The 21,079-nt window shown below is 36.2% G+C and overlaps 2 protein-coding genes and 1 long non-coding RNA gene across 5 annotated transcripts in view; 2 read left to right on the forward strand and 1 right to left on the reverse strand.

The window, feature by feature from the left end:
• Positions 1 to 127: 127 nt before the first annotated feature.
• si:ch211-223a10.1 (putative ZDHHC-type palmitoyltransferase 6) lies at positions 128 to 6,515 on the forward strand. Its single transcript, XM_058795843.1, has 10 exons — positions 128 to 975; positions 1,966 to 2,101; positions 2,233 to 2,343; positions 2,459 to 2,591; positions 3,138 to 3,316; positions 3,646 to 3,719; positions 3,800 to 3,962; positions 4,059 to 4,141; positions 4,230 to 4,420; positions 5,399 to 6,515. Exons 1-10 carry the CDS (start codon positions 870 to 872, stop codon positions 5,855 to 5,857), a joined length of 1,635 nt encoding a protein of 544 aa, XP_058651826.1. The 5' UTR covers positions 128 to 869; the 3' UTR covers positions 5,858 to 6,515.
• LOC131552223 (uncharacterized) lies at positions 5,671 to 18,506 on the reverse strand. Its single transcript, XR_009273929.1, has 3 exons — positions 18,302 to 18,506; positions 13,420 to 13,653; positions 5,671 to 5,809 (listed from the first exon to the last, which is right to left on the reverse strand). It is a non-coding gene; the product is annotated as an uncharacterized LOC131552223 (long non-coding RNA).
• The window catches only part of arhgap22 (Rho GTPase activating protein 22), a 29,498-nt gene continuing 15,838 nt past the window's right edge, over positions 7,420 to 21,079 (forward strand). For 2 of the 3 annotated variants that reach the window (XM_058795839.1, XM_058795840.1), the window contains exons 1-3: positions 7,420 to 9,731; positions 13,428 to 13,627; positions 15,645 to 15,732. In XM_058795839.1, coding sequence (XP_058651822.1) covers positions 9,689 to 9,731; positions 13,428 to 13,627; positions 15,645 to 15,732 — 331 coding nt within the window. In that variant the 5' untranslated portion in view covers positions 7,420 to 9,688. Of the gene's footprint in view, positions 9,732 to 13,427; positions 13,628 to 15,644; positions 15,733 to 20,113; positions 20,429 to 21,079 lie in introns of those variants that run through there. The other variant, XM_058795841.1, reaches the window with a different exon arrangement.

Consider the following 21,079-nt stretch of genomic DNA (forward strand, 5'->3'; position numbering starts at 1 on the left):
TATTTATCTTGTCAGTATATTTGTGCATAATGGAACACAATTGTCTACTATTTTAAAAAGTATATTTTTGCTTCACATTTTAATTTGTACTTTGACTGTGAGACGCTAAAACACGTGTTGACAACATAGAAATGAGTAGACAGAAAGGGAAAATGTGTTATAATAATCACTGATATATATGAATGACTATTCTCTATTAGCGGGGTTTATTTATTACTTTTTATTTCTTTGCTCCTTTCTTATTCCTTAAAGAATATTTAAGTTTCAGAGGCGTTGTTTAGGTGTATATTTCATCAAGACATCTGTAGCAGACTCGGTGACCTTGTCATGTGGTACCTGTGACGTTTCTCCGCGCTGGTGTAGCTGAACCAATCACTGTCGTTTGCGGTCGCATCATAAGGAAAACAATTAAAACCTCTCTCTCTCTCTCTCTCTCTTTAGATTGCTGAGGTAAGATTTTATGTGTATGCCATATACCAATCTTTGCATATAATCTTTTGCATATTTCAAACGATTATCTTTTATAAGGTTGACTGAGATTTTGGTCCGCCGAGCGCCCACTAGAGGAAACATTAGTCATTCCACTGCCTTCCGTTCATTGGTTGAACCCCCATAGACTGTAAAAAACATAAACCCCATCCACCAGAGGGCGGGGTTTCCCTTCAATCAGTACAGTATATTTACATATTATCAGATTCGCTCACTTATCGACTGCCTGATATAATCTAGCTGGAGGACATTATGGTGTACGTAGACTTTTCCGCTGCACCAGTCTAACAGAACAATTAAGAAATCCTTTTATAATGAATTTCTTGCAGCTGGTCAAGAGTTTCTTCAGCCTACAGAAGGCGTAAATACATGGTGGCAGAATGCTGCAGGCTTCAGGAAGTTGTATATTTGAATCGATTCAACGGGGGGAGATCGATCGAGTTTCCCATTTATTACAGCAGGATCGAGGTGTTTTGAAACAAAAAGGTGAGTCTTTTGTTTTAAAAGGGACTGTAATTGAGCCACAGTGACAGATGATGACAGAGATTGTACTGATCCTCCGTCAACATTTCACTTTAACCTCCTGATCCTATTCAGATCAAGTAAGTGGAGTTTTTTTCCATTCTTTCACCCACCTATCGTTTGCTTCATTATCTATTTATGGCCACTCGATTAAAGAAAATATCTAGATGTGCGATAAGTTTTAATGCATATGTCGTTTCAATAGCCATGTTTCTTCCAGTCTGTTTCCGATACCTGTTACACTTTGTAACAAATGTATTTTGATAACCATATAGTACTTTACCCCCTAAAATGCTGTACAGTTATTGTTACGACAATGAAATTGTCAACACGGTCATCAAACAAGGGGAATTCAGCAAAATGACAAATTATGATAGTAATAATCATAAAATTGAATTTATGATTAATAGGGCATGAACCTTCTGAGCTCTATAAATGTTAGTTGTGATTGAAGTATTTCTGCAAGCTATTTGTTTAGATTTATTTAAAATGTATTAATTATAATTTATTTACACAATTGGATGAAAATAAAGAGCTTGGCTAATTGTTCAGCAAGACAATTTGAGTTATTACACGAGTATGTCCCTTTTTGACGTCTTTGAAATGTTTATAATAACATAATATTGATTTCTATAATGTGACTGGCTACAATGTTATAAAAGTAAGGCAAACCAAATAATACCACAAAATATGTTGTCACTTCCTGGATGATTTGTCATTAAGGAACTGGTTTTGTTTTCTAAATGGGTATTATAAAAGACTAAAAAAAAAGAAGAAAAGGGAAAAAAAACGATTAATTCATACACAAACACAAAATTGACTATAAACTCTTATAGCTGACGTGTTATATCCATGTTAATTGTCAACTCATGTTTTTGGATAGTCAAAAACCCAGCAGCATGATATTTGTGTTTCAAGGTTAGTGGTTGTTGTAAACTTTTCTGATTTTCGCAGGTTGGGGAGGTTTCACAGCCCTTCACTTTGCTGCTCTCCATGGAAACCGGCCAATGGCTGAGCTTCTGCTGAACAGCGGTGCTGATCCAAACATTCCCTGTGACGCAGGACAAACCCCTTTTCACTTTGCTTGCAGGTACAAGAGACCTCATCCATCCTGTGTTTGTGAATTTAATTAAAACATCCATCATAAACTTTGCTTCTCCTGAAAGATCATTACACCAGTATCCTCTATAGAGGGCTTACTGTACTGTGTTACTCTAACAGAAATGGCAATATTTATATCATGCACAAAATGATGCAGCACGGTGCAGACTTACACACAGCAGATGAGCAAGGGAAAACATCTCTTCTTCATGCAGTCGGTGGTGGAAGCGTGTAAGTAACTGGGCCTATTACACTAGAATGATAAGAACTGTAGTTTTGTTTTGGTGTATACTGCATACTCAAATATACTGTTGTATGTTCTCCTCTCTTTCTTCTTCTTTCTCAGTATTGCCACGCAGTACCTGTGGGAGACTGGAATGTTTCGTTTCACAGATGCTGATAACTATAAGGTCACTCCGCTGCATTTGGCAGCTTCCACAGGCAATTCTGACGTAGTCCGCTATCTCCTTAGAGCAAATGTAAGCACCTTTACTTTACAGCATTGCTTGTAGTTCTCTTACAAGGTACAACTGGAGTAAATGTACACCAAAACACTGATAGTAGAATGCAGAATGCCTGAAAATTGCTATAAATTGCTCCTATCAGTGTGGAAATTCATTGCATTTCTTTCATTTTTTACTTTCAGAACCAGCTTTTACACTTCTACTATTCCTAGAGAGAGAATCAAAACAATGCCATTAATTAGTGACATTTCTTCTCTTCCTAAGGTTTACATTTTCCTTAAAGGAATAGTTCATCCAAAAATGAGAATTTGCTGACAATTTACCCACACTCTTTGAGTGTTGCATCCCACAGACATTAAAGAGATTTAGAATAATAAGCTTTGCTGCGTCATCATCTTAAATTAATATATGGTTTAAAGCTAATCTTTTACAATGCATAAATAACAGTTTATTTCTTTGTTTATTTATGTCTATTTCATAAAATCTTAGTTTATTAAGTGCTTGCATGCCTTTTGCTGCATTTCTGATTTTTAGCCACTTTTGCTTTAAATCTTTACCCAGAGATGCACGCCAGAGGCAGTTGACCACCAGGGGGCGACAGCACTTCATGTGGCTGCAGAGAAAGGCATGACTGAGGTGTGCTGGCTTCTGTTGAAGAGTGCTGGACTCCACATTTTACACATGAAAAACCACACTGGCCTCACACCTCTAGACCTCTGTAATCAAGGGAATACATTTAGGTCTGTTGAGAACCAATGAAAATGTAAAGACTCGATTTATTTATATTACCCGGATTTGTCACAGACTATATTTTTTTTGGAAATTCATTGAATTAAAAAAATTACATGGTCAAACCAGAAAGCGCAAAGAATACTTTACTTAATCTGCACTGCAATTAATGTTTAGTTTTAAGTAGGGCACATTTAAAAAAAAAAAAAAAACAACTACTGACAATTCATGCAGTATTGTATTTTCTATGTGTATTTATTGTTACTTTGACATTAATGGAAGTTTAAATTGTTAACAGAATAAGATTATATCTACTTTTTATCCTCTAATATTTATGTAGACATCAGCAGCTCTCCAGGATTATGAAGCATTTCAGTCAACGACCAAAAGATCTGATTCCTAAGGACTCGTATGGTATCACTGTTTCTTTTCCTTTGAGTTTGTTGTATAATGATATTGATCAGCTGTAATTCATGAAGTGGTCTGTTCTGCAGTGATGTACTTCTGGATGCTGCTGTTACCGTCTCTCAGCGGGGCTGCTGTTCTCATTATTGCTGCGGCTCTTGGTGAATATGGGGCTATCTTTTCTGCAGTGCTTTTCCCCTGTATGGCAAAAGTTATTCTTTCTCAATATCACAGACTGAGCAGCTTTCAAAGGTTAGAGGGTTGTGCTTATAGAGAGCATATCACTGCTAATATAAAGAATGATGATTGCATAATGACCTTTTTTAATCTTTTTCATTTGGCCTTTAGGATACCAAACCCTGTTTACCTGGGAACACTGACTGCGGGCCTAATTCATTCCATAGCTTGCTTTCTCTATAAAATTGTACCTAATATCCTTTGCAGATAGCTTATGTCATCAACCTCTTTCAAAAGTTGAAATCTTTTGGATGTTTTGTCAATTATTCCTTGACCGCTTACATTTTTGGCCAGCTTATACCCTCTTAAATTTTTCAATTGTCCATTTTTGTGTGCTCGCTGGACTTTTTTGGAAAGTTTTAAACCAGAACCCAGGACAACTCAGAGAAGCTGACACTGATTCCCAGTTTTCCAGCATAGGAGACTTAATAAAAGCTGGAAAGAGCCCAGACAGATTCTGTATTTACTGTGAGGTGAGCACTTATTTGACCAGCACTGTGTCTGAATCTCTTTTCTGATTTTTAAAATTTACTTGATCAAAATAGTTTCCTTTGTGTCACATTCTGGAGACAAGAAACACAGTCTTTAATACAATCCAAACATAGGGTACATCCACACTGGAAACATAACAAGTAGACCCCGAAAAACACTAACTGAACAGACTGGGGCTTATAAACACAGGATAACGAGGGACAGACAGGTGCGGGGAATCAACTAATAATCAAACTAAACGAGGACAGGAACATGACCAAATAAGGACAAACAGGAACAGAAACGGGCAAAACAAGACAGACAATCCAGAATCCTGACACTTTGGAGGGTTGGAACTATTTTTGAATGGTTAAATCAAATTGAATTATTTTATATTTAATATTGTTATTGTTGTTAAAATAATAATTAAATCAATATTTTAATTCATATAAATAATAATGTTTTATAATAACAAATAAAAAACAAAAAAAAGACATTTTAAATAATAATATTCATAACTGGAGTCCGTAACTTTTGTCGCTTTAGCGGTTAATTAACAGAACTGTGTGCGTTTTGTGGAAGAACATTGTAGCCAGAGCTACTTCTGTTTATGTCTACGACAAATCACGCAGGTACTAGGCTACTCCGCAGTGGTACCTATTCGAACCAGTCTAAAATAGTCTGAATATAAACACTTATTACAGGTGTACAGTAGTGATTCAGGACAAGCCAAAAACACACTTTGGAAAATGGATTCATGGTGTTACTCGCTAAAATTTTGTAAGTTTTGAATACAAAAAAAGTTACGGACTGCAGCTTTAATTTAGTCACAGCATTAAATGTTTTCTTTAGAGGGGTGTATGGCTGAACCAACCATTTTGAATGGTTATGAATGGTATTATATATATACACATTTTTAAATGTATTATTGTTATTATCAAAATTCAAATTTCAAAACTGCACAAGCTATTTTCTTTCAGCTGATCCAAGTGGACAACTGTAAACACTGCCGTTTGTGTGACATGTGCATCCAAGACTACGACCACCACTGCCTCTTCCTCAATCAATGTGTGGGACGGGACAACCACCGCATCTTCATCCTCTTCATCATGTCTATGGTAATGGCTCACCTCGTCTTCATCCTCTGTGCAGTGTACTACCTCTACCTGAAACTCTCAGGCTTGCAGCTGTCTGACTGGGGCTTAGTGGCAGGAAGTGAGGCCTGGGTCCTCCTGCTGACTCTGCTCAACTTCTTCTCTCTGACCTGGGTGGGATGGTTGCTAGTTGAGCAGCTTCATGCCATTTCCATGGGAACCACCACATACTTTAGGCGGTACAACCACAAAGGGCCTTCTAAAAGACAACGGTTGGGAACAGTCCTCACTTTTCTACTTGAAGGGAAAAGAAGACAGGAGCACAGTCAGTCTTTTAACATATAGAGACTTTGAAATAACCAAGCAACATCACAGTTTAGATTCTTACTTTTGTTTATAAAGGCTTGAATATGTAACTTTTGTCCAGATGTTGCTCTGAATTACAGTCTGAAGGAGCCGACTCTAGTTGCTGAAAGTCAAAGCCAGTTTGCAGATTTTGGACAGTCAAGGTTACATATTTCCTAAAAAGTCGCATAGTGCTTGATGGGCACAGATTCAGATTTTCTAGCTTCAGCCTACCCATTTGAAGGATATCAAAAATGATTGATATTTTGAGCTGATTTTAGACTAAATGTTGTTTTCATTTCTCATGCATCTCCTTGCAATGAGGTGCATTTTTCTGTTACAGTTTGTTCAAAACGACGTGACAGTCGATGCAATCCTTATTTGTTTAGTGTATAATGCCCAGTCTTTTCTGTAACCATTTACAACGTCAGCAAGTGTATAATGCATTTTGTGTTAAAAACTCTTAAGAGTCTAAACATTGTGTAGTATATTCCAGCCTTAATTTACAGGGAATATTTCCTCAATTTAAGATTGTTAAATTGTGACTCCCATAGTTTGTAAGAGCAAACGAAAAAAAAACATTATATTACCTAGATTATAAATCTTCGTAATAGTGCTTTACATGAACAGAGGTCACTGCAGCAGTGATGGCTTGTCATGCCATAACTGTATCTGTATTGTACATTTTTAATTTATGTATTTTTATAGGAATTTTAAATAAATGTCTTTCAGTGTAAATGTATACATTTTGATCTCTCATTGAATATTTCGAAGTAAAAAATAAATCTGTATTTGAATGAGGCCAAATGAATATGCAAAGTGAGGTTTTTGCAAAAACAACGCACTTCAAATGGATGCTCATTCATGTATTAGCATATTATACCACGATAAAGTATTTGATTTGTGACAAAATGAAGATTAGAAAATTTGTTTTGTAACATCAGTTTGAATGGGCTTAACTATATATACAGAGATCAGCGGGTTAACAACACTAAATTTATTTATTTATTTTAAGTAATTCTTGATCAGAGCAGGCAGCTTTGTTTCTTCTCTTCTGGCTGCTCTGACAGCATTTGGAGACGTGCACACTGCATTCCCAGCCCTGCTTTTAAGATGGGTGTCCATTATTAATCATCTGCTAGGCCTGTGTAGTCTGCTGCTAATTTTCCATTGATTTTGCTGCAGTAATACCATTCAGCAGACCTATATCATTGGTCTAAGTGACATGGCAATGAGTAAAAGCATTCTGATACTACTGTTGCAGAGTCCTGGTAATGCAAGAGAGCATATTCAATCTCATATTCAAGATGGGACATCCAAGTCCAGGGTTTGATTCAGGGCGTTTATTATATTTTCTTAAACAGCTTCTTTGTCTGTATGAAGCATTTGTTTCCTTATCAGTCGAAAACTCTCCAGTCTTTCAGAGTGAATCGGTGCATCATGTGCTCATCTTCATTCCCTCTATATTATTGGATTAAATTATAATTCAGTCTAACTGCTAGTTTATTTGGTCCCACGCTAGACTCTGCCTGAGCGATTTGTATTTTAATGATAGTTGCAGGCTTATACTTGGAGTCTAAATTACATTTAGACATTCAATTCAAAAAGAATTTTCCTCCTGTATCTGTATTTACACTTAATACTACATGACTTTTCCAGGGCAATCACACATTTTACACTACCCTGGGCTCGACTCCATAAAGTGTTATACATACCACTTTCCACAACTTGATATCATTGCTTTTTGTTAATTGCATTTGTTTAATCAGTACTAATAAGTATAAGAAAACATCCTACCAAATGACATATAAGGTCATAATAAGAGGCACTTGCACACTGCACTGCTGTTTTCACTTCTGCAATTAGCAGTCGTCATTTCCTTAGATGTCTCTGTCAGTCTACCAACATTCTTGTGATTTTACACCTCTCAGCTTTGGTAAATTTCCCCTTTATTATGCAGTTAAGTACATATTTTTAGCTAGACTTCAGTTAATCTAGAGTCGTGAATATGAAAACACTGATCTCATAGTGTTTGTGTTAGAGGGACAAATTTTCCCCTGAGAACCACTATTGTTATTTTATTTTAATTTTGTTTTTGATAATGTGGATGCATTTTTAAGATGTGTATTTATTAGATCTGATTCATTCTTGGCAAATCATTCTCTTCCCCTTCCTTAAGATATTTAGTGGGAGTCTCTGGCTCTGTCACATTGCTGAACTTTACACTTATAACTGTAGTTCTCCTTTTACTTACACAGATATTTGAAGTGGTTAGTTTCAAATGCCATACATGACTATGCTAAATCATAAGCCCTAATGTACAACTCTGAGTGTTTACTACGATGGAGAGACAATGGAGATTTTTAGGTAATTAAGTGACTTTTTTTATTCATCTTAGTTGACTGGAAGTGTTCTTATAGTAATTTAATTGCAACATCTCTTATACCTTGACTATGACTAACAGGTCATAACATTTATATCACCCATGACTATGTATGGTAGTATATTGTAGATGCTTAATTGAATGCCTCATTAATAACTAGAGGCTTTGTTTATATAGCTTTTACTGTGAGCCTTTCACCATAAACGTTTTAAATTAATTCTCAGATCTACTAACATACAGTCACCATGTAGTTCTGCAATCAAAGTATTGTTACTGTTGCAACTGTTTTGAAATGCAATGTGTAACATTGATGCTGTGAAAAGTGTGACAGAATTTATTTTAGGAAACTTTTTTTTTTTTTAATGATCAAAGTAGCAACTAAACGCTACAGTTAATACTACAGTTAAAGCTAAATGAATAAAAATGTAATTTAAAATTAATTCAAATTTAATTTTTAATTTAAAGTTTTCCTAAAAATAAAAATCTGTTATTTATTCACCCCCATTTTCCATTATATTTCTATCTTTCAAAGAATATTTATATGCAGCTCTTTTCATAAATGTCATAATGACCACGTCTGTCAACCTTCAAAAATTATAAAATGATCATGAAAATAGCCTGTTTAGCCATATTCTAATTCTTCTGAAACTTAGTTAAATTTTTTATTTTTTTTTTACTTTTCAGAAAAGCACACAAATCATAAATAGGTAGACTACTGTATTTTTGTAGATACTGTACTATTGTATTTTTAGGTTGTTTCTGGTCCTTTTTGGAGCTTGTTATATGGAAAATATCAGAAAATTCCAAAATACAGCATATGGGTTTTTTAACCCATGAGAGTGAGTAAACAATGACAGAATTTTAATTTTTTTGGCCAAACTAACCCATTAACATCTGTTTTTGTTTTGTTTTTGGAAGTGATTTGCAATGAGCAAAACATTGAGAAAAAAAAAAAAAAAGCTAACAGAATGAAGGAGGGAAACAGAGAAGTATGTAAAATAGTACACAAAAGCACATGCAGATACAGTCACTATACTAAAGAGCCAATTAGGAGGGACAGCGAAGGGGAGAAATGGCAGAAGCCCTTCTGTTTCTGCTTCACTGAATTATTGAGTGTAATCATCCAGGCCTTTAATGGCTGGTCCAGAGTGGAATTAATTTGGGTGGTGTGGGATAAATAATGCATTATGGGTAAGGGTGGATCTGAGCGTGTGCAAGAGGTCTCTCTCCTCCAGCTGCCTCTGCATGATGAGGGTGGGAGGGGCCGGGAAGCGTGCCGCTCCGTGCAGTGGGCCAGTGGGACATGAAAGGGGGGAGAGAGAGAGAGGAGGGGAGGGAGGAAGACAGATGCTGTCCAGAGCAGGCGGAAGAGGTGCAACAGGGCGAGGCTCAGGAGGAGAGGAGAGTGCGGATCCCAACATGTGGATGGAGGACAGTGTTGCTCAGCTATGAACACCATGCTAAGTCCCAAGATTAGACAGTCCAGGAGAGGTAAGACCTTTAATTCTCACGGCTGTTTCTCAGCATCAGTGTCCTGCGTTCCCATCCGTAGTAACACCCTCTTCTGGCTGCATTAGCTGCGCTCCGTACCGGCTCCTGCTCCGCTAGTCCGCTGATCTCACAGCTCAGTGATGGGCTGTATATCTCTGAGGCTCCATGGCAGTGATCCAATAGACTGGGCGGTTGCTTGGTAACATCTTTCAGCTTGATTAGTGGTTAATGAGTGTAAGTGGTCTTTGGCTTTGTGTCACACTCCTTAACCAGGAAGTCATGATTCGGATCCTGACACATGCTGATCGTGCCTGATGTTTCATAGTGGGATTTTTTTTATTCACTCTTAAAAATAAAGGTGTTTTTTGCAGCAATGTCATGAGAATGATTTTTTGGTTCCCCAAAGAACAGTTCTTTTTTTCTTAGTGTGAACAACATTTTAATAAGAAGAATGTTTTTTTCACTATATTTTTCTGTACGTGAACTCTACTTACATTCTATTCTTGGTCTATGATGAATTGTAGTTTTGACACTTAGAATCAAGGGACTTGCAGGTGTAATAAATCATAACAGCTGAATGTCAAACACTTTCACGTACATGAGTAAAAGCCTGTAGCCTGCGATAACATCAGGGCTTATAATGTAAATTAAACGTACATTCAGTATCTTGTGAGTTTATTGATCAGATAACACTGTACAATAAGTTTTAATTAGCTGACGCGTTAGGTATCATGAACTAACAATGAATAATACTTTTGCAGCATTTATTGATAGTTAATGTTAATTTCCACCTATATTAATGGATTTTTTTAACAGTTGTATAAATTAACAAAGTATTATGAATGGACAACAGTATATTTTCTAAATTAAAATTAACCTAGGTTAATAAATGATGTTGTAGTGAATATACTTCATTGCTAGTTTATGATACCTAATGCATAACTAATTGAACCTTATTGTACAATGTTACAATTGATCAATTCCATGCAACAAAACAGGTGCAATATAATTTTTAAAGTTGAATTGATAATAACTGCATGGCTTTTCCTGATTATTTCTCCTGGAGAATAGGCTTGTCTGCTTCAGCAGTAAAAGGCTATTTGTAGATTGATTTCTGCCCTGCTGTGCAACATAAAGCAAACAGGAGCATTTGAAGCACACTGTCTGTCTGCTGGGCTCTGCGTTTGTCATCTTGCATATGGATTGTGTCACTTTTGATAAGGGTATTGGGTTTGCTGTGTTTTAAGCGGCTGCAGCACATATTCCTGCACAGCAGGCTCAAAGACACTACCAGGTTTCATTTGCAGACTGCTGTGATATTTCACTCTGAGTGTAGGAACATTAGATGTACTGACAATCGCCTTTCAGTTTTACGCTGTACTTCTGCGTAATTTATCAGGAAGTATGACAGGTAGAGAGATAGCAGAATTCTTATTTATTTAAATCTATTTAATATGATTTATTTAGATTTTCCTTTAATGTTACATTACATGTTAACATTAATTTCGAAAGTTCAGATGTTTTTAGATGTTTAAAATATGAAGTTGTGATGGATCTATTTATTGACTTGCATTTTGCATATATTTATTTTTTTTATGCCTACTGTAAACTACAAGATGGTTATAATAGAGCTGGATTAGTTTAAATATAAGGAATAAACCATATAGGAGCTACAGCAGATTCATTATTATTCTGTTCCTCATGCCATACTCAAGGTGTCCTCATAAAACTTGTCTTGTACGAAACTCTTTATTACGAGGCTATTTTAAGCAGGATGATGAATTCAGGCAGAGATTAATTGTTGATATTAATTCTTAATAATTTTTAACAAGTCTTCAAATTCAGTACCAAAGCCCTGAAAGAATATTTAAGGAACAGACACATAAAAAAAGGCTCTTTTGTCATTCCAAAAAATGAGTCTGAATAAAATATGCATGGGTCTGGTCAGACTTCCAGTATTTTTAGACTGAACATGTCACAGGAGCAGAAAATCAGACAAATAGGGGAAAATTCTGATGCTGAACGCTCTGCCTGGTCGAGTTGGCTGCTAGGTTTATGGGTAATAAGGAGAAACACCATTCTGTGTGTCCCTAGAGACTGTTGTTCAAAGGGCAAGATGATTTTAGGGGCTTTTCTCCCACCCTCCTTGTACCATTTGTGCTCTCTCACTCTTTCTCTCCATGAGGCTGTGAGGTGTACATTAACACTGATGAGGCTTCCATTACTTACAGTGATTGAATCAGAGTGGCAGCATTTGCAGCCCTTTATTCAGACGGGAAGGCTGAGGACCAGTCATTGCTTTTATGCAGTACATTTTCAACTCTATAACACATAAAGGAATAATATACTTGTGTTGTAATTTAAGGAAGTATAATTATAGCTTGATTATTTACACAAATTATATATACCTTTTATATATAATATTATATAATATACAGTAATTTTATATTTTTTATATAATTTTAGATATAATAATAATACATTTAAAATAATTAAAAATGAATAATAAATGTAATTTTTTATAAAACAGGGCAGAATGTTTAACAGTGAGACAAACCACAAAAAAAAAAAAAAAAAAAAAAAAAAATCACACAATTTATTAAATCCATTGTTAATACTGACGTTTGTTTGTGTTTGGTTCGTCCACCAAAATTGACATCACATCCTGGAGGATGATGTCACTGAGGAACTGACTTGTGTTAGTTACAGTGATGTTAAAAAATCTAACAGAATGGAAACTGATATTGTAAATTTGATTATTTATTATATTAGAATAATATAATGATATTATAATATTTCCAATAAATTAAAAAAAACATTTCAGTTGAAGAAGGAACAAAATAAAAATTTATTTTTTTCTTAATATATTAAAATATAGTATATATTAGTATATAAATAAAGTATAATTGCAATAATAATAATTATTAGCATTAAAACAATAAACTGGCATTAAAATGAAAGTAATAAAATTATTTAAAATTCATATGTTCATTGTGAAAATGCGATCATTTTGTTTTTAATGTAATTTTTTCATTTTAAATATAGAATTTTAATACATACTCTTAATATGAAAAACTGCATAGTGGGAATGTCCCAGCAACTGTAGGCCACTCTGATAAAGGCTAGAAAAAAAACAACAATCATGACTTGACAAATAAGATCAGGGACAAGAAAAAAAAGAGGGCGATCCAGAGTGATCCTAAAGATGGCTGTATGAAGAAAGCTTGGGAGTGCACTTTCATGTTTACTGCTATCCTGCTGCTCTCAGCAAACAGGAAAGCAAGGATTGATTTTTTTCTCTTCCGGCCCACAAGTATAAAGCAGCTGCTTGTGACACTGGGCATGCCTCTCAAAAACAGCTGCCCAATCTGATCTGCTTTGCTGTGGTTTGTGGTTGTCTCTGGTCAAAATAAGGGGAATTTAAATTTATGAATAAGCCCAAAAAATTGGCTTTTGCATCACCGAGAAGCCTGTCATAAGGCATGCATGATACATCTTGTTTTCAGCTGTGGTGGGCAAATTGCTTGCACTGCCAAACACATCTATGCATTTTTATGTGTTTCTGTGTATATACTTGTCCGGACTAGTAGAGGCTAATTCACTTGGTTTAGATGAGCAGAATGAGAATGTACTGTAAATGTGACATGAAATCTAACCTTTGAATGTATGTGTACGTGTTTGTGTTTACTTTTTCAGCCAGGTCTAAGAGCATGGTCATGGGGGAGCTCTCCCGTGGCTCCAGCCGGCCATCGTCCCCCAGCCTCCAAGACAGGGCGCTGAAAGCAGGCTGGCTTAAGAAACAGCGCAGCATCATGAAGAACTGGCAGCTGCGCTGGTTTGTGCTTCGAACTGACCAGCTCTACTTCTACAAAGATGAAGAGGAAACCAAACCACAGGTACAGTGGGAAGACGACAGAGCAACCTGAGAACAAAAATAAAGACAGGTTATTTATTATTATTATATACTTTATCTGGAATATAAGGTTGTCTTTCAGTCACATTAATCAAAATAAAATCTGACCCTGTTGTGTCTAAACAAGGTGACAGTTAATGTTGTAAAAATAGGTTTAAAAAAATAATAGACCTTGACCTTTTATTTCATATCTGATCAATAACTCTACCTCTAAAAAAAATCTATATGTTTTTTATCTTACTGATTTAAGCATTGATTGTGAGAAAACTAATGACGTCACCGTTTTCAAGTTCAACCCCTCAACCCACAATACACACCATCTACAGGTTATTGAGCTCAACCTGAATCATTGGGAGAGACAACACTGCATTCATTCAGGCATGAATTTCATTGCATTAGACATCTGATGTTTGGGACCACTGTATGTTCATGTTATAAACATATACACTATTAAATGACCATTACCATTTAACAGCTTTTTAAAAAATTAAAACTTCTATTCATCAAGGATACATTAAACTGATCAAAAGTGACAGTAAAATCATTTATAATGTCACAAAAGGTTTTGGTTTTAAATGAATGCTGTTCTTTTGAACTTCTATTCATCAAAGAATCCTTAAAAATATGTATTACAAAAATGTATTAGTTTCCAAAAAAATATTAAGCAGCAAAAGCATCATCAATGTTTTGTGAGCACCAAATATTAGAATGATTTCTCATAGGGTTAATGTGACACTGAAATGTGTATTACTGGAATATATTACAGGAATATATTACACTCAAAAATATAATATAACAGAAAACAGTTATTTTAAATTGTTTAAAATATTTAATAATATTAATGTATTTTTGATCCAATAAATTCAGCCTTAATAAGCAAAAGAGACTTATAAACTAATAAACATTTGAGACTCTATGCACAAATTTGCACAAAAGATTAAACAACACAAATGTGAAATAATTGGTCAAATTGCCATTTTATTTGTAAAATAAATAATATACTGTCATTTTCAGCTCCTGTAAAATTCCCCCTTTTTATGTTCATGTATAATTTTTGTTTAAAAATTTGGAGTTATATATATATATATATATATATATATATAAAGAAATAAATATGCTGGTGATTCATTGTCCACTGTCAGCAAAGCTTTGGGAACACAGCTATATCCTCCTCACTGTCTCCATTACACCAGGATGACATCAGCATGCTGTTAGCCTGACAAACTAATTTGAAAACAGCATGCCCTCCTGCTTGGCTGTAGTGTAAGTCAAAGCATTTAGCAGATACAGCACGGACGACCTGTGACCCCTAATGCAGCATGACTTTCCTCAGCATATATGGCTCATCCATCCTTCAACTGGTATTATTCTCCTCTGGAGCCTGTAAACTCCCTGTAATGCTCCTACTCTCTTTCTCCACCCCCACCCCATCTCCATCCCAGCTAAATTCAATCTCTGCAGCAGAAATGTGCCCAGCTTGCATTTAAGTGGGTAACCCTATAAGCATTTACCCTTATCAATGCATACCTCTGAAATTTCATTTAACTGCAGCTGAATGGCAGAGAGGAATTTTAGTTGAGCGATGAGAACTTGCATCGCTGTGTTAATGCTGGGGCAGCGAAGAATGGAGGATGAACTGAAGGAGGCTGGTGCATAATTTATAATTTGACTGTGGTTGGGTCTAATTATGCATGACTCAGCATTGCTGATTACAGCGTAAAATTGGGCCATGCACACAACAGAGAACTATAATCCCACACTACCTTATCTGCCCTCAAGGTGAGCCCCTGTAGGCGCTTATTAGCACCACAAATCAATTATCAAATTACAATAGCCTAATGGAACACTAATATCCAGTTATCATTGAAGAGAAATTGTTCATTTACAACATCTTAAAACGATGTATAACTGTTCGGAATGAACATAAATTGTTCTAAAAAGTGCCCTTCAGACCTGCTTTCACTGTTTAAAGCAATCTTTTCTTTTTTTTTTTCCTCCAGGGATGTATCCCGTTGCAGGGTATTCAAGTCAACGAGCTGACAGCCAATCCTGATGAACCTGGGCGGCATCTTTTTGAAATAGTTCCAGGTAGGAGATAATTAAATTTACCAGAATCTTCTGTGGTCTGATTTAATAAAGCATTTAAAGGCTTGTGGCATCAAGGCATAATCTGTGCATGTTATATTTTATATTCTTACTTATACTCTTCATCCTACTTGTCACTCAAGTAGGAATATAATGGCAAAGCAAGAAAACAAATAAGGCACTGTGTTTGCAGGCTCTGAGCAGCGGCTTGCATATTGTTACTGATGAAATACAGCTTCCTCATTACCAGAGTTAATCACTAGAGGGCATTAGGTGTCCTCTGAGGATACATGAAGGACATTTGTGAAGACTAAAATCCATTCATGTGCAAAATGCTGACCACCTACAGTGTGGTCCAAAAGTCTGATACCTTATTGAAAATCTGATTTGTTTTCGTTAAACCCTGAAATAAAATAATTTTTAAAAATACAATTGAAAAATGCATGACACAAAAAAAGGATATATATATATATATATGAATGTACACAATAACCATTCATTTGCCATTTAGTTATACTGATAATATAATGTATTTTAATGCATCAATACATTTTCTATTAGATTAGAAAAAATAAAATTTTTGGTAACAATACAATAAGGGTTCCATTAATTAACATGATCTACATTACAAAAAATATAAATATTATTTAATGGACCTGAGCTAACATGAATTAACAATAAACAAATGCATTCTTATTAACTAATGTTAATGATGATTAGTAAATATTCTAACAAATGTATTGCTCATTGGTAATTAATATTAGTTAATACATTTAGTTACGTTAATAGGACCTTTTTGTAAAGTGTTACCCAAATTTCACCAGTGGTCTCCACTGGTAGATCCTTCTGTTTGGACCCTTTATAATTACCCACAATGAAAAGTTATTGTCGAGTCGTTCATCTGGTTTATCTATTTAGTTTTCATTTACTTAGTTTTGGAGTGTCACATATCAGGAATAATATACGATTAGCCTGAATTCCAAATTCAAAGCAAACAATCCACCTCTGTTGTGTCACATGGGTCATGTAGATGCAACAGTATGTTCCTGTGGGACAATTTCTGCTGAAGCGTCTATTGTTTACATGTACTCTGGGAACCTCCACTTATCGCATCATTCTGCACAGCCTGACCCAGCATCTCATAAGCTAAGGACGTGACCTTATCTGACCTTGACCTTGAATTCAGTGTCAGGCTAACATGAGCTGTTGCAGGTGGTCCTTGATTTAAAATAAAGTCTAAATGGGTTAAACTTATACACATTTGCCTGTGTGGTCCACAGCAGTGACACATGCTTAATGAGACCTTCAAGATGCATTTAGTGACACAGCTGCTTGTGTTGAAGCCAATGAAAGCAATCTTATACACTCTAAGTATTTTGAAGCATGACAGCTTGACTTTTTATCTCTATATATCTGTGGCCCTACTGGTCAGGTTTTTTTATTCCCTTCCTATGCAGAAATGCTATATAAAAATCTGTTTGCATTATGAAACTCGTCCACTACAGTCAAGTTTTTATAGCTTTGGTGATGTTATAGTGAAATGCTGTTTTCTTTTTACTGGGATATTTTATTTAGGTGCTTAGCAACGCTCAGACTCTCTCCTGTCTTTGTTATAAAATGACTGATGAGAGAATTCTTTCATTTACAACAAGTAAATATCACAAGCTGTTGCTACAGAAGTCGAACCTGAACATAAAAGTTCAACCTACACAAACACGTGGCTTCACTTGGCATTTAGGACTGAGGTGTCTGTATTCTTTCCTGAGACTTTAATACTTTAATTAACTTTAATACTTTAATTTCATGCTGAAGCTAAATCGCATGAACAAGTACATGACGGAATGAAAGGTAAAAAAAAGAACATGAATAAATCATTAATGTTACCACACCAATCAAAAGTTTTAAGTCAGTGTAGTTTAATTTAAAAAATAAAAATAAATGAATACTTGTATTTAGCAAGGGTGTATTAAATTTATCAAAATTTAAAGTAAAAAATGTGTAATGTTACATATTATTTCTAATTTAAATAAATGCTGTTCATTTGAACTTTCTGTTCATCATATAAAACAGAAAAAATGTAAAATGTTTTTTTTACAAACATTAAACAGAGCAACTGTTTTTAACATTAATAATAAGAATAAATGTTTCTTCAGAATGTTTTCTGAAGGATCATGTGACACTGAAGACTGGAGTAATGGCTGCTGAAAATTCAGTTTTGCATCACAGGAATAAATTACATTTTAAAATAGACAGCAGTTACTTTGCCGGCCACGTTCACACAGCAGCAGAATACGGTTGTCAGTCCTGTATTTGAGTCCTTAATACGGTTACGTTCACACACCGTTCGGTTATTTACGGGTGTGACAAGCGCGTTCTGTAACCGAACTCACACCCGTAAATTTTCAGGAGTCACAACCGCATTTTCGGAACTCACGCGCTGTGTGAGCGGAACAGGACTGGACAACTAACGTTAGTTGTCTGTCATGTCATACAGCGCGAGAGAGAGCCGCTCTGCCGCACATACGTGCGTCTACCGCGTATTTCGTGTTTTCATGTGTTTTCGGTAACTTACAGTGACTGAGAATTGAGCTGCGTGTCATCTGACATTTTTAAATCCCGTCAATTTTCCACCGGAGCTGCTCCCGTAAGTTTTGTGTTCTGCTCTCCGCACAAATTTAAAAGCTGCCGTCGGTTAATGAAGTTTTGACGAATGAACTCGCGGCTCGATTGGACTCTTGTCGTGTCAGAAAGTGACAAGACTTTCAGTTTTATGGACAGCGCCATCTTTGATTTTACTTTGGTCGCTGTCGCTATGGTTACTGGTGAGAAATACGGGCTTGACTCCCGTTGCACGTTCATACAACAGCATTCTAAACACAACAAGCTGCTGTGTGAACGAGACATTTCGAGACTCACACCTGTAAAGAAAATGCGGTTGTCAATCCCAAAAATTGACAGTGTGAACGTAACCATAAGTCATCTTAATATTTTAAAATATTAGATTTGGGACCAATTCTCACTATTAACTAGTTTCTTATTAGCATGTACATTAATAGCATGCTGGCTGTTTATTAGTACGTATAAAGCACATAATAATGCCATATTCTGCATGACCATATTTTAGATCCCTTAATCCTACCCCATACCTAAACATAACAACTACCTTACTATTAAAAAGCAGTAAATTAGGAGTTTATTGAGGCGAAAGTCATAGCTAATAGTTAGTTAATAGTGAGAATTGGCCCCCAAACTGATTTGATTGATTTTACTGTATTTTTTCAAATGTATTGACAGAGGATTACGTAAATTCATACTTAAACTATGTCATGCTTGAAAATTACACATTTTTTCTTTTACTTTTTATGTAAAAAATAAAACTGATTAGTCATTGATTGTTTGGCATGAAGAGTGGACACAAAAACCTCTGATGTGTCTTGGTGGTCTTGCATCCCAGATTATTGAAATTACAAGATTAAAAGTGAATAAAGGCTAAATCCCTTGTCTCGGAGAATCTTAGGAGTTAGAGAAAGAATAGCTCTTAAAAATAGGCCAAACAAAAGGCAAGTCTTAGCAACTTCTGCTGAGAATGAAGCATGCATTAGTTGTTGAGATTCTGCACTGGCCTTCATTTATGTATTTTTCTTTCATTCTGTACTACATACATTATTATTGTCACCCCTATAATCCTTTTGCAAGGTGGACAACGTGAGCTTCTGCATATAATGGTGTTTTGTTAAGTACACCAAACTAAACCCGCTTTCCATAAGTCCTGGTCTTTTTATATCAGTCACTCAAACAATGGCTCTATTTACGCTTGCTCTCGACACAAAAGCACGACTGCAGACTGGAGTAGGGAGGTCTGATCCGAGCATGTCCTTACAGCTGACAGAAGCATCACGCTCTGTCTGTGAAGATTGCAGTTTGGTACATTAAAAGCTCTGATCTAAAGCCTTCTGGCAATGTGCAATAAAAGCATCTGTGTAACACACAAAGCCCCTTGTGGTCTTCGAAATGTCTTCAAAGAGGGGAACTTTTAATTAATAAGCTGTTAGATTTAATAGGGGAAAAGATCCAGGCAACATGCAGAGATTTGTGCAACAGGCTTGCAGAAATGTTTAACCGGCCCCCTCCCATGAGAAGACACATCAACCCCCCAACTGCACACACACACACACACACACACACACACAGATTGATTAGCTGGGTCTGTTTGTGTTTGGGGGGGGGGTGTTTGCAGTGTTTGGCAAAGATGAGCACTGTGGTGGCTCCGCTCATGAGGGTGAGCGAGGGCGAGTCTGACAGACCAGGGGGGCGGGGAAGAAAAAGGTTGAAAAAAAGAGAACACAACAACTCTTTTTTTTAATGAATGAATGAAGCAGACGGAGGACTTGTTTTTCGGGTTTCTGGCGGTGATGGTACTGTGGGGTTCTTTGCACTCTCTCTTTCACTCTTTTTTCTCTTCTGCTCTCTCAGTCTTTCTCTGTCCCATGCACACTTTTTTTTCCACTCCTTTCTCTATGTTTTCTCTCCCTCAATCGCACACCCCTGGCACACACCTATGTTGCATATTCACCTTCTAGGAGGGCCAGAGATGTAACTAACATGGCACAGCTGTAGCGCTGCCCTCTTTGGCGCCCGCGTGCCAACATGGGGCTCGGTTGCCGCAAGCTGCAGGAGCACCGATCTGTTCATGCTAAGGGTAAGGATACACTTTCCTCATAAAGACGGCAACTTGTATGGATTGATAGGTGAGATTTACCGTGGTGAAAGTACAGTGCAGCGTTTATAGCAGGAAAGGAATTTATGGGCGATGGGAGTTTTATTTTTTTAACCTGTAAATCATCTATGTTGGATCCAGCTGTGGCTTGTAAGGACTGTAACATCTGGAGTGTCAAATGCATGAAAAAGATCCAGGAAGCTGTGGCTTTGTGAGCCGTGTATTTTTGGAACAGGCTGTGAGGAGTGGAGTTGCTGCTGGTGAGGTAGTCTTGCATGAATGTGAGGGCCTGTAATTTTGCCTGAACAATGCTGAAAGGTGTTCATCTGCTCTCTGATCTGAAACTGACACTTTAACCCTTTCCTTGCTCATTTTGATTCACAATTTGTATGAAGTTCCTAAATGATTGTGATGGTAACAATACAGATGTTTCTTTGTGGTATTCTGTTATACTGATGTGCATTTACAGATGTCATGATCTCATGCAGCAGTTCCCAACCCGGACAACCACTATTCCTTATGGTGTACTTGAGTAGTTTCCAGGAGGTGCAGACTTGCTGTGTTAAACAAAACATGACTAACAAAGAACTTTACAAACTTTACAAAGAAACTCTGGGGCTATCAAAATGTTTT

This window comes from Onychostoma macrolepis, chromosome 13 (assembly GCF_012432095.1).
Source record: "Onychostoma macrolepis isolate SWU-2019 chromosome 13, ASM1243209v1, whole genome shotgun sequence".
NCBI lineage: Eukaryota > Metazoa > Chordata > Actinopteri > Cypriniformes > Cyprinidae > Onychostoma > Onychostoma macrolepis.